The 13,997-nt window shown below is 37.9% G+C and overlaps 1 protein-coding gene across 11 annotated transcripts in view; it reads left to right on the top strand.

Moving 5' to 3' along the window:
* ica1 (islet cell autoantigen 1) overlaps window positions 1-13,997 on the top strand; it is a 128,079-nt gene that overhangs the window by 87,896 nt on the left and 26,186 nt on the right. For 9 of the 11 annotated variants that reach the window (XM_048613777.1, XM_048613735.1, XM_048613771.1 and 6 more), the window contains 3 exons: window positions 2,138-2,187; window positions 3,431-3,511; window positions 3,633-3,692. In XM_048613777.1, coding sequence (XP_048469734.1) covers window positions 2,138-2,187; window positions 3,431-3,511; window positions 3,633-3,692 — 191 coding nt within the window. The remainder of the gene's footprint in view (window positions 1-2,137; window positions 2,188-3,430; window positions 3,512-3,632; window positions 3,693-13,997) is intronic. The other 2 variants (XM_048613740.1, XM_048613756.1) reach the window with 2 other exon arrangements.

Raw genomic sequence — 13,997 nt, 5'->3', positions numbered from 1 at the left:
CGACAGTTCTTACTATCTCCATGAATTCCTTTTCTTGGGATCCACTACCAACCTGATTTTCCTGGTCCACTTGCAAATTGATGTCCCCAGATATTATTATAATAGTGCCTTTCTTGCACGCCTTTTCTATTTCCTGATTTATTTTCTGCCCACATCCTGACTACTGCTAAGAGGCCTGTACGTAATTTCCATCAGGGTCATTTTCCCTTTACTGCTCCTCAACTCTACCCACACAGATTCAATGCCTTCCAACTCTATATTGCTTCTTGCTATCAATTTCAGTTTAATTTCTTGCTAACAATGCAACCCTAACCGACCCTTAATAACAAGTCACAATTGATTACAATTACTAAGAAGACACACTATCGGTGTTTCACATTTTAGCTCCCTAATCAAGTCTCCTCATTCGTTACACACCAAATCCAGAGTTGGATCACACAATGACCATATAACTAGACCCCTTTTTTTTGTTTATTTTTGAAACATTTTTTGAAGCTTCTAAAGTTGACTTATAAACTACGAGTTAGGGTATCTGATGGTTGAGCTGTTTTATCATGCCATGCAATGACATGGTATTCACACTATTATTGTGAGCATTTAAAAATCTGTTTTTTTTTTAAGTCCCTAAATCTTTTTTGGGAGGAAATACATTTATACTATTTTATTTATAGTTATAACTATATGTTGTAAAGAATGCTCAAGTATGAGACCTATTTGTGGGAATGTAAAACTTCTGCGATTTATATGTTCCCTTGTGAATGTTCTAAGTGCATTACAAATATATTTGAAAATCATAGTCGGAGCCATCTCTCAGTTTTGATTTGATGTATTTAATTTCTAATTTTTAAATGCTTTATTTGTTGCCACATATCTGTAGTGGTGACCTCCACAGCCTCAATTTTTGGCATTATTGACAGTGATTACACGAAGGTCTTGTGTAAAGGCTTCATATATATATTATTTCATGTAGCTGTCTGGTCACCTTGAAATTTATTAGAAAACCGCTGACCAAGAGAACTGCTAAAATAGTAATGAGGTTATCTATTACTGTCTTCTGCAAGCATATTCTTGCTGGTCAATATACACATTAGGATTCCCATAGGTAGCACACAATATAAGATTGGCCTTATTGCCGACCTCAAACAGGGTATGAGCCATTTGCTCATTGTGCAAGGTTGATGCTAAAATAGGGCAAAAAGCCATTGTACAAGACAATAGCAATCCTGATTAGATGATTTCTTGCTGTATAACGTACAAAAAACATGATGGCCTTGGCCCCACTCATTATTGGTTTTGAAAATTCCAAGTAGAACTCGGATTAGAGCAAAGTATCCTAAAAATTTGAGCAACAGGTGAAACAATTATTTTTTACACTGCACCTATTCAATAGCAACATCTGCAGTGTTCATCAATAACAGGATGCTGCTGTGAAGCCTGAGATGTTGTGCCTATCTCGCAAATTAATAATGTAGTTTATGAATTTCAGTTCCAGTGTGACACTCGGATTTGTGGGCCATACATCACAAAGACTGGCAGATTAGAGAACCTTTTGCCGTTTACTGTATCCAACCAGACAGTTCTTGCAAGACCCGCAACACAGTGTCCTAAATGAGATGTGATTCTGAAACTGAACAGCATTTACAATGTAGCCATCAGTGTGCAAACGATTATGCTAAAAGAACATGTCCATGCATGGCGCTTATTTCAGTTTAATAAAACAGATGAAAGCTAGTCTGTTCATTTGCTAGAGCAATGCCTTGACCAATTTAAAGCCAACCTGCTTGCTTTAAAATTTAAATAAAGCTTAACAGTTACCTCTCCGTCATCATTAACTGGTGCCTTGTCCATGGCAAAGCCTCTGTTGATTGAAGTCTACTTGATAACCAAATCAGCACTCTCCCTTAAGTAATATAAATGTGTTTTCCCTTCACTTTATATTTCTTGTGAATTGTGCTGATAAGCACAAGCCAAGTATCTTTGATAAAATGTGCCCTTTTTCAGCAATTTGTATGTGTTTTTAAAGGATGTAGGGTTTGAGGTCTGTTGTATCCAAATCCTTGGGAACAAGATAGCCATAACAATTAATATTTGTATTATCTTAAACTTGAAATCATTGTACTTTCTTTGATTTTTGTAGACTTATCTCATTAGAAGAAGAAAAGGAGGACAAAGAATCTAACAATTCAGGTATGATTAAATAATCTTGAACAGTCCACTCCAGGAGTCAAGTTTTGGCTCCAATATGGTGACTGTGGCACAATTTTGCTACGAGCCAATGGCCACTACCTTTGATGAGATTATTAGCATGGGCGCAGCAATCATTGCCAGAAGTATGCAAAATAAACAGATTGGAACGTTAATCAGCATTGTAATGTTGAATCGCCATCTTTGGCATCAGTATTCTGGCTAACACCCTTTCTTAATCTTGCACAGTTGAACATTTGAACTACCGTACCAGCACTGACTTAAAGGGAACATGAACTAATTTCATGTTAGTTGCTAAGTGATTTCTGCTGCATTTCTTTCACATCAGTGGCTGTGGGCATCACTGGCTGAGTCAACATTTTGTCTTTAAACCAAATGACTTGCTGGGCTATTTCAGAGGACAGTTAAGAGTCAACCACACTGCTGCCAATGCAGACATGTTTGCTGATTTTTCGAGTTGCTTAAAATTGTTAGAGTACAAGAAGTAGAGTGGATTGCAATGAAGGACTTAGATGTGAGTTTGAGGATATGCAGAAACCACTTGCAGCAAATTCAGGGAAATCACCTGCAAGTTTCCCTCCAAGCCACACACTATCCAGACTTGGAATTATATTGCCATTCCTTCACTGACACTGTGCCAAAATCCTGGAACCACCTCCCGAATAGCATTATGTGTATACCTATAACACTGGACTGCAACAGTTCAGGAAAGCAGCTCACCATCACCACCTTAAGGGCAATTAGAAATGGGAGCAACAACTGCTGGCCTGGCCTTATGGTTTCATATCGTGAATAAACAAAAATTCTAATTTCAGCAACAATCATGTCCAAGTTTAATGGCTTCACGTTGTGTTTTTGTATCAGAGACAAAAGTCGTTACAATCAGTTTTGAAGTAACTTCAATATTGCTGATTCTCGAACACTTTGGCTTGGCTAATAACCTGAATAGTTTATGCCATAGTCTAAATTGGTACCTTGTTGTGCTGTAATTCACAGAACTGCAGCGATTCTTGATTGACCATTGTTATTCATGTAGACCTGGAAACCATGATCACATTTTTAAAAAGACACTTCTATTTTTCCCTGCCAAGAGCCCTATGAATTAATTTCTGTTTTCTTCCAAACTTTTTTACTCCGCCCTGCCTTCAGCAGTTAGGGAATCATGTAATTTTCTCTAACTTTAATTATTTGTCATAAGTCTGATTTTGCACTTGGATATTTCTAGATACTCCTCTTTCCCTTGTAATGGAAAAAGATGCCTTTTCATCTTTAGAGCCAATGTCTTCAAGCAATCAACATAAATCAGGTAGACTCAATATCGGTACATTTATCATAATGCCCGTAAGGCATTTATTTCTTCTTTATTTTTAGGGAATCTTTGAGAAAAAAAAAAGAGCTAACAACATTTTAAAACTTTTCCTCAATAGTGTCTATAGATGATTTGTTAGATTTGAAAAAGGAAGAAAAAGAATCTCTGTCTCTGAGTGGTAAGTGCAAAGAAAGCAGAAGGTAGTTAGCCAAATTAATTTAGTTGAAAATCAGCTGATCATTGATCAAATCAAAATAATGTGATCATTTGCAAATTTCCTTAATTAATATAATTATAGAATGCTGTCTATATATGGTTCTCAATTTGAGTCAGTCCATGATTCACAGGGCTGAAATTTACTGGCCATTTGTTTTTTATCATTGAAATATTTTTCTGATTTTTTTTTTTTTCCCCATGGTTTAATATCAAAATGCTTTAAAATACCCATTTTGATTACATTTCACAATGACTTACACAAAAATTGATTTAGTATTGGTTTGTGCCAATATTTGACTTTAACTTCAAGAAATTTGAAGAAAAGAAATGATACTTTAGCAAAAGTTACAGGGCAGTTTCCTCTGCGTGACCAAACAAAAAATTAGGGATCTATTTTTCCAATCTTGAATATTTGGTCTATTACTCCCTGTCATGTTTAAATCGCTTCCTGTTCTTGTTTGCGTGCTGCAAGGGATGTGCTGCCACATAAGGAAGGATTGTAGCCCAGAGTTTGCATTTGCATTGCTGGTGAAATTACCACCATTTGCCATAATTGTGCTATGAACGTAAAAGCATAAAATATTAAGATTTTGAAGGAGAAAATAGTTTTTGCCAACATTCAGTAAAGACTTGGCTGATTTTCTACCTCAGTTACATTTTGCACTTGACCAAAATTCCTAGATTCCCTTAAGATCCAAAAAATTGCTTATCTGCAGTTTGAATATATTTAACAGTTAAGCATTCACAACCCTACATAGTGGAAAATTGTAAAGGTTCATAATCCTTTGAGTGAAGAAATGTGCACACATCTTCATCTTAAATGACCGCGCTCTCTTTCTGATACTAGTACCCCATTTTATAAGTTCCCAAGCCATTGAAACCTGCCTCCCATTGTCCACTTTGATAAGCCCCTCAATTCTATATGCTCCAATTGGAGCACCTCTCTTTGGTAGCATTGCAGGCTCGTCCTGGCATGGTGGTCTCAACTTGGCACAGCAGTCACCTTGTCCTGTGGGGTGGTCTCAGTTTGGCATGGAAGTCGTCTTCAGTGGCGGCTTCCGGGTATTCCAGTGTTCGTCATTTTAATAAACTTTCCCTGAAGTGAAATTTATCGGAGATGAACTTCACCTTAATTTTTACTACTTTTCTTCTTGTCAATGAGTAATGTCATTAATAAAGGCGCGATGGTATGGCGACTTATAAAATTTTTCACTATATTTTTGTGAAAATACATGTGACAATAAATTGCAATTTCTATTATGTTCTTCTAAAGTCATTCCTCGTACGATAGACCCCTCAATTCTTGGAATAAATGTAGTAAACCTTCCTTTAAGGCATTCTGTCTTTTGTTAGATAAGGAGACCAAAGGCAGTTTTTAATTCCCTCCCCCATAGTGAGTTTAGTGACTGGGCATTTAATCAGGCAAGAGAATGGCAGTGGTAACCCCAACACATTCCTGCCTCCACCCCGATTAAAGTGGTGGTGGGAAGGCCTTCCTGCTTTGCTGACAATTAAAGTCCTTAAGTATACGACTTATACTTAAATGTATGCAGTTTACACAACAAGGAAAATGAACTTGTGGCACAGATTAAATTTGACTCTATGACGAGTCCAAAGTTGTGGGCATTACAGAGACATGGTTACAAGGGGATTAGATCTGGAAACAAATATCCAAGGAAACGTGTCCTATCGAAACGACAGGCTGACGGGCAGAGATGGCACAGCTGCCTTGTTAGTAAGAAGTGAAATTAAGTTGATAGCAAAAAGCAATTCATAGGGATGAAGGGCATAAAATCTGTGTGATTTTAAGTTGAGGAACTGTAAAGGAAAAAAGACCATATTGGGAGTTATGTGCAGGCTGCCTGGTAATAGTCAGGATGTGGGGCAGAAAACAGATCTGGAGATAGGAAAGGCATGTAAGAAAAGCACTATTACAGTAATCCTGGGGGGCTTCAATATGCAGAGGGACTGGAATAACAGGTTGGTAGCGGACCCCAAGAAGAGGAATTTGTGGAATGTCTACAAGATGTTTTTTAGAGCAATTTGTGGGAGAGCCCACTATGAAATAGGGAATTCTAGATTGGGTGATGTGTAATGAGGCAAATCTGATTGAGAGAGCTTAAGGTGGAGGCACTCCTAAGAGGTACTGACCATAATATGACAAAATTCACCCTGCAGTTTGAGAGAGAGAAGCTAGAATCAGATGTGATGGTATTACATCGAGTAAAGATAACTACAAAGACATAAGGGAGGAGTTGGCCAGAGATGTTTGGAAGAGAATCCACCAGGGAAGCTGGTGGAGCAGCAATTGCAGGAGTTTCTGGGAATAATTCTGGAGACAGAGCAAAAATTCATCCCAAGGAAGAAGAATCATAGTAATGGGGAGGATGATGCAACAGTGGCTGACAAGAGAAGTCAGGGATAGCATAAAGGGAAAAGGAAAAGCATAGAATGTGGTGTGGTGCAGATTCGTGGGAAACCAGAGGATTGGGAAGTCTTTAAATAAATCAGCAGCGGGACACCAAAAAAAATGGCAACAAGGGCAGAGAAGACGAAATATGAGAGTGAGCTAGCTTGTAATATAAAACAAAATTGCAAGAGTTTTTTCAGGTATACAGAAAGTAAGAATGAGGCAAAAGAGGACATTGGACAGTTGGGAAATGAGGCTGGAGAAGTAGTAATGGGGAACAAAGAAATGGTGGAGGAACTGGATAGGGTGAACAGCCAAGGTATTTTCCCCAGGGTTGGGGGAGTCCAAAACTAGAAGGCATAGGTTCAAGGTGAGAGGAGAAAGATTTAAAAGGGACCTAAGGGACAACTTTTTCATGCAGAGGGTAGTGTGTGTATGGCACAGGCTACCAGAGGAAGTGGTGGAGGTTGATACAATTACAACATTTAAAAGGCATTTGGATGCTTATACAACAAGAAAGGGTTTAGAGGGATATGGGCCAAATGCTGGCAAATGGGACTAGATTAAGTTAGAATATCTGGACAGCATGGACAAGTTGGACCCAAGGGTCTGTTTCCATGGTTGTACATCTTTATGACTTCGTAACTGCGTAGGTACTTTGCCTCAGTGTTTATGGTGCAAGACAAAGTATTTCAGAACTAAAGAGAGTCGGGGGCAGAGGTAAGTGTAACGATCAACAATAAAGCATTCATTTCAAGAGGGCTAGAATACAAGAGCAAAGAAGTACTGCTGAGGCTGTATAAGGTACTAGTCCAACAGCATTGGAATATTGTGATCAGTTTTGGGCATCATATCTAAGGAATGATGTGCTGGCATTGGAGGATCCCAGAGGAGTTGTACCAGAATGATTGCATGGATGAAATGTTTGCCATGGAGTGGTTGAGGTCTCTAGTCTGTACTTGATGGAGTTTAGAAGGATGGGGGGAATTTCATTGAAACTTACAGAATACCAAGAGGGCTGGATGGAATGGGCATGAGAAGATATTTCCACTAGTAGGAGAGACTAGGACCCGAGAGCACATCCTAAGAGTGAAGAGACGACTCTTTTAGAACTGAGATGAGGAGGAATTTCTTCAGCCAGAGGGTGGTGAATCTCTGGAACTCATTGCTGCCGAAGGCTGTAGAGACCAAACAATTGACCAAAGACCAAAATAGATAGGTTCTTGATTAGTAGGGTATCAAAAGTTATAGGGAGAAAGTGACAGAATGGACTTGAGAAACCTATCAGCCATGATTGAATAACGGAACAGACTCAGTTTCTGCTCCAATATCTTATGGTCTATGCCACTACCACTGTTTAATATCCCAGATATGGGAGGGGTCTCACCATGATTGAAACATCACTAGGAGCTCTGCACAGGTTTGCTTGTTGCTTCTCAGGGAGATCCCTCATTCAAAGGCACTTGGTGTTTGAGGGACCTGACATCAGGAAGTGGAGCTCCCCTAAGAGTCACCTTGCTCTTCCTGCCAAGCTGCCTCCTCCGTTCCTTCCTGTGATCCCATTCTGCGACCCTTCAAACTCACTACCTGTGTCCAACGATCCATGGATAATATTAGGCCCAAGATGGGTGTCACACCGGCAGCAACCACTACCTTCTCAACCGTGCTGTCCTGCAGTAGAATTTCTGGCATTTGATTGGCTACCCCAATAAAGCAGGATCCCTACCTCAAGAGTCCTTGCTGTCCAGTTATGTGCCTGAGTGTCACTTCATATCATGGGTCTTTGCTGAAGTGAAGTGGAGCTGAAGTGGTTCTCCAACCAATGGATGAAATGCCCATTGTCTGCATTAAATAGTGCCCCAAAACTGTAAACAGAAACCTATAGCTATGGCCTTGCCAAGGTCCTATACAATTCTTAATTTTATACTCCTATCCATTTACAATAATGACTAACTACTATTTGCTTTTCCAGTAACATGCAGGTACTGCATGCAACCTCCTATTTGTTTGAGGGTACACTGATCCTTTTGAACATCAACATTCTAGACTCTAAACATTTAAAATAAATTCTGCTTTTCTATTTTTTACCATCAAAGTGGATATCTTCACATTTCATGTTCTTGCTCGTTCAATTAACCTGTCAAAATTATTTTGCAGCTTCTTTGTGTTCTCGCAACTTAGTATCCTACCTAGTTTTTTTATTGTGAACAAACATTGATACATTGCACTCAGACCCGTCATCTAAGTCACTGAGCAAATTCTGATAAACTGCATGTGAAGTAAAGTACAAAAGCTAGAAGTTGCTGTTTGCGAATCTCAGTATCTCCTCAGAATATACTATTGAAGTTCACATGGACAGCAGTTTTTCGAAGTAACTGAACTGATTTTGAGCTTCGTGGTCAAACTCCCTGAAAAAAAATTACATCTTGTTAATGAGGGATAACTTAATGTATAACTTAGTTCAAAGTTTAAAAACTTCAATAGCAAAATCTTTAACCCTGGAAAACTAATATTGTCAATTTATTCCATGATAAAATAGTTCTTAATATAAAACAAAATTTGAGACTTTAGCTTGTGAAGTGTATCTTTACTTCACTCTGTAAAATATATACAATGTAAACAAATAATTCATGCATTTTACTTCCTGATTTGCTGTATTTGAAAATTCTTCAATGTAAGTAATTGCTTACCCAGCTTGCTGCTGTTCCAATTTTAGTTGGCAAGGTGCAATCCATGTCCTTTGTAGGTAGCTTTCTTTGATGTCATTGCTTTCAGCAAGAGGCCACAATAGAATTAGATAGCTCTTCCACTATTCACAAATCTAATTTTAACATACCCCTAAGTTGGAGCATAAAAACGCAGATGAGCTATTTGATCAGTTTGCTTACGTTTACAGTGATGTCAAGGCCTGTAAATCAGCATGGGGCAGAAAGAAATCTTTTTGCTGCCTGATATCTTTATTCATAAATAGATAGGGACAAGATAGTGGGATAAAACATAATACAAATCAAAAGGTCTGAGTTTCAATCTTATTGCGCAGTGTTAATTGAACTACATTTAGCCTCAATTTCTCCTGATTCGGCTCAGTATAAAAAAAATTAGTAGGGTACTCTTGAGTTCTAACCAGAAAATGTCGCTGGGGAATCATACTTACAAAATTGAGCTCAAATGTAACACTGTTAACAATAAAAAATGTTCCTAACCTTACTACCAATTTCACGCATGAACATTTTTTCATATCTAATATTTTTATATTTAATGTTTCAAATACGAAGAACTATGGCAGTCACCACCTTTTAGGAGACAAAAGGTAAAAATTAGAGACTGAGATGGTAATTTTAATATTTTTATCACTGTCTAAAGTGGGTGATAATGAATTGGCAGTCCATTCTGCATAATTCATGACTGTGATATCAATGGAAGTAAAAGTCATGGGGTTCTGTACAAGGGGCAGGATTTGTTCTGTCAGGTCATTGCTTCAGTTTTGCTGAAGACAAAATCTCCTCATTGAGATCGTAGCAAAATTAGAATTTGGCAAAATATTACTTGCTACGATCCAAATAACTTACTTTTTCTTTTTCTCTTATGGATTTTTTTGAGCTTTGACTATTTTAAAATTCATTTAAATGACAATAAGGTACATTGAGAGCATACAAGCAAGGTTAATATAAGCATTACATTTTCGATTGAATTAGAAAGTTGGGTTGGAAACATTCATGAAACACATGCCCTACATAAATATTATTACATGGATGCAGGGACCTCCTATAACGTTGTATGTTCAATCAAAAAGGCTTTGTACTTTGTAAGTAATTCGTCCAAAAAACTTAATATATGTTCTATGATCAGTTGACAACTTTTAATTAGATTTAAGGTCATGCCAATTGTGAATTTGAGTTGTGAAACAAATCATTGGTTTATGAACAATATTTGTAATACATGCCTGATGTGTTGTTGAGATCTTGATGGCGATTGATCGGAATAACAATATTTGGAGTCTGTTTCAGTGGGACTAAAATAGCAAGAGGAAGCCAACATTGGTTGGAGTTAACCAATTGAGCACTAAAGCTGTGGAGAGCAAATTTCTAGTGTGTGTATGGTTAGTTTCTAAAGCAGTAAGTTGTGGAGCCAACTAGAGGTCAAGCTAATTGAGTATTCTGTAATGAAAAGAACTAATAGAAAACTTTGTTGATAAAGAACCTTTAAGGATGGATAGCCACAATATAACAACTGAATTTTACATTTATGTTTGAAAGTGAAGTAGTTCTTTCTGAAGCAAGGATGTTAAATTTGATAAAGGGCAATTATGAAGGCACGAGGCACAAACTGGGAAAATATATTAAAAAGGCATGGCTATACATAGGCAATAGTCATTAAAGAATTATTGCATGACTTACAGCTTTCTTACTGCATTCCTTTAAAGTGCAAAAACATTTTTAAAAATTCAATTGTGGCTAGCAGAGCAAGGTCAAGATTGTATAACATTAAAAGAAAAATGCCTATAAAGTTGCCAGATATAGCAGGATTGGGAATGCATATAAAGGAGGATCAAGAAACTGATCAGGAAATGGAGAATAGAATACGAATGCAATCTTGCAAAAAAAACATTAAAAATGGACTGTTAAAGCTTCTACAATAAAGAAGGAAACATTTTGACTAAAATGAATGTGGGTCCATTACAAGCAGAGTCAGGAGAAATTATAATAGGGACAGAGAAATTGCAGAAAGGTTAAATGACTACTTTGTGACTGTTTTCACTGAGGAAAATTCCATCTCCAGAATTGGAGATCCAAGAGGCGTTGAAAGAAATTAACGTTATTTTCTTCAGTATGATCTTCTTACTAATGAGGCTAAAAGTTGATAAATCCTTTGAACATTATGGTCTACGTCCAACATGTTGATGGAAGTGACTTTAAAATAATTGATGCATTGGTGATTATCTTTCAAAATTCTATAGGTTCTGGAATGATTCCTGTGTTGTAAATCACCCGTAATGCAAGAAGGACGCAAGAGAGAAAACCGGGAACTACAGACTTGTTAGTCTTGCATCACTAGTAGGGAAAATGCTAGGATCTGCTATAAAGATGGGGTAAATAGGCACCTGGTTATAGAGTTATAGAAATGTACAGCAGGAAAACAGACCCTTCAGTCCAACTCGTTCATGCTGACCAGATATCCTAAATTAATTTAGTCCCATTTACTAGCATTCGGCCCATATCACTCTAAACCCTTCCTATTCATGTACCCATCCAGATGCCTTTTTAAATATTGTGATTGTACCAGCCTCCTCCACCTCGTGCAGCTCATTCCAAACATGCGCCATCTTCTGTGTGAAAAGGTTGCTCCTTGGGTCCCTTTTGAATCTTTCCTCTCTCACCTTGAATCTATGCCCTCTATTTGGGGAAAAGACCATGGCTATTCACCTGATCCAAGCCCCTCATGATTTTATAAACCTCTGTAAGGTCACATCTCAGCTTCCAACACCCCAGAGAAAATAGTCTCCGCCTATTCAGCATCTCCCTAAAGCTCAAACTCTGCAACCCTGGCAACATCCTTGTAATAATGATCTGATTGGAGACAGGATAGATTATTGAATGGAAAACTGTTGGATGAAGTTATTGGAGTGTTTTTTTTGTGAAGGTATTACTCATAAAGTTGATAAAAGAAGTGTCAGTGAACATAATATACTTAGATTTTCAGAAGAGTTTTGATAAAGACCCCATAGGAAGCTGGTTAATAAAATTAAAACACATGAGATATGAGATAATGTACTGGAATGGATTAATGATTGGTTAACAGACAGAAAGCATGAGTGTGGGAATAAATGAATCGTTCCCAAGTTGGCAGGCCGTGACGAGTGGAGTACCACAAGGCTTGGTACTTGGACCCAGTTGTTCACAATATATAATCAATGATCTCCACCCATCCTAGCAGTCCATTGTTCTGCTTGCTTGTGGGACAGTGTTGAAACTGAAACTCTATATCCATCTGCTGTAAGATCAGCGAAGACTTATTGGTGTTACAGCAGTAGACTGTTTCCTTTACAAAAGACCAGTCAAACTATCCCTCTGTGCTGACTGCATTTGTGTCTGCTGTATACTTTTACTTCTCTGGGCTCTGGATTCCCCTCTCTTGCTGCATTAACTGGCCAGCCCTAATCCAAAACCCAGCACAGTTAACGTAGAAATTTAATCCATTAATTGTGGATTACGGTCAGATTTTATTTTCACAAGTTTATCTGCTCCTGTCCTGCACTCCCCAACACTTTCTCATCCATCATAGAGAGCTAGCATTTTCTCGCTTGCTTGGAGCCAGAAGGTTGTGGGTCTGAGACACCTTTCTGTGACTTCGCCACATATATTAAAACTCAGTGCATTAGTGAAAGCATGCTACATTGTCAGCAGTAATATCTTTCAGAAAAATCAATTATATAAGACCCTATATCTCTAGTTAGGAAGGTATAAAATATATATTTTGGGATTATTCAAAGAAGAGCAGGACCAGCAGTACCAAAACCAATTAATTGCCCTTTTATTTCATTTACCATTTATTGGACCCTGCTGTGTGATTGCATTTCAAATCAGGAAATGTACAGCACCTACATTGGACCCCAAACATTTATACCTTTTTAAAGGAAATAGTGAATTTTCCTGTTCTCATTGAATTTTCTGCTCTAATTTCATATTTCCAAGATTTGCACTTAGCTTCATTTTACTTAGTACAATTTTTCAGGTAAATATTGTTAAGTGTTCCATGTCAAATTGCATGTGCAACCCCCTTGCATAAACTTAAAACTCTTTCAAAAGTGACCACGCATGTTTTGTCTTTCATAACTGATTAGAGTACAATGAAAATGCTATAAGGTTAATGTTATGCTTCCAAGTTCATATCTCGTAATCTTCCTTAAACATGCCATATTTCACATTTGTTCCCAGGCACAATGTACACAACATTGACCCCAGCTGCTATCTCCTGTCAGGGATTCTGTACTGGCAAAACATACTCTAAATTGTCAAACAAACTATTAAGAGTAAATTCCCCAGAGGCTAACAAAACACAACCTTTAAACCTGGTCTAAAGCCTAATAAGGGTTTGCTCCAGACTTCCATTGATCTCCCATCTATAGCAGGTTCCCACTGCTGAACTTAAAATCTAGACTAATAAATGTGCTATAATCCCAAGAGGTACAGTAATGATGACCTTGTGCTGGAGAGAAACCTGCAATGCTTCAAACTAGGGATGTAAACCTACCATCATATTATTTTTTTCTAATAGTTGACACATATTAAGAGCATAAAATTATGCATGATCATACACAGAAGATTCAATTAAACAAAAATAGTGAAACTGGAATGTTATCCCCCAAACCTAAATGCATGAGCATTATTTTTTAACATGTCCAGTAGCTACAATATTTTGCTATTGTGGTAAATGTGTGAATGTGTTTAACATGCTATTCTACTCTAATATTCCAAATGAATTTTGGAACTGGTGTGGATGTTTCCTGTCAAGTTTGTTTGAAATTATCCGGCTGCTAACCTTGTGCTGTGACAGATGCAGAAAAGTCTGCATATTTTTCTTTGCCCTTCCCTTTTCCATGAAAACTTTTCCTGTCAGTTATTGGAAGGACTGACAAACTGCATCTGGCCACATGCTTTGCTGGATACAAGATCCTCACCTGACCACAAGACTTGCCACTGTCAACAACTCCTCTAACCAACCCTTCAATCATGACAGATAGTAGGAACTGCCGATGCTGGAGAATCTGAGATAACAAGGAGTAGAGCTGGATGAACACAGCAGGCCAGGCAGCATCAGAGGAGCAGGAAAGCTGATGTTTCGGGTCTGGGCCCTTCT

Source organism: Rhincodon typus, chromosome 2, assembly GCF_021869965.1.
Source record: "Rhincodon typus isolate 14 chromosome 2, sRhiTyp1.1, whole genome shotgun sequence".
NCBI classification, from domain to species: domain Eukaryota; kingdom Metazoa; phylum Chordata; class Chondrichthyes; order Orectolobiformes; family Rhincodontidae; genus Rhincodon; species Rhincodon typus.
Note: the sequence above shows the minus strand (reverse complement) of the source record. Positions and strands in the feature narration are given on the sequence as shown.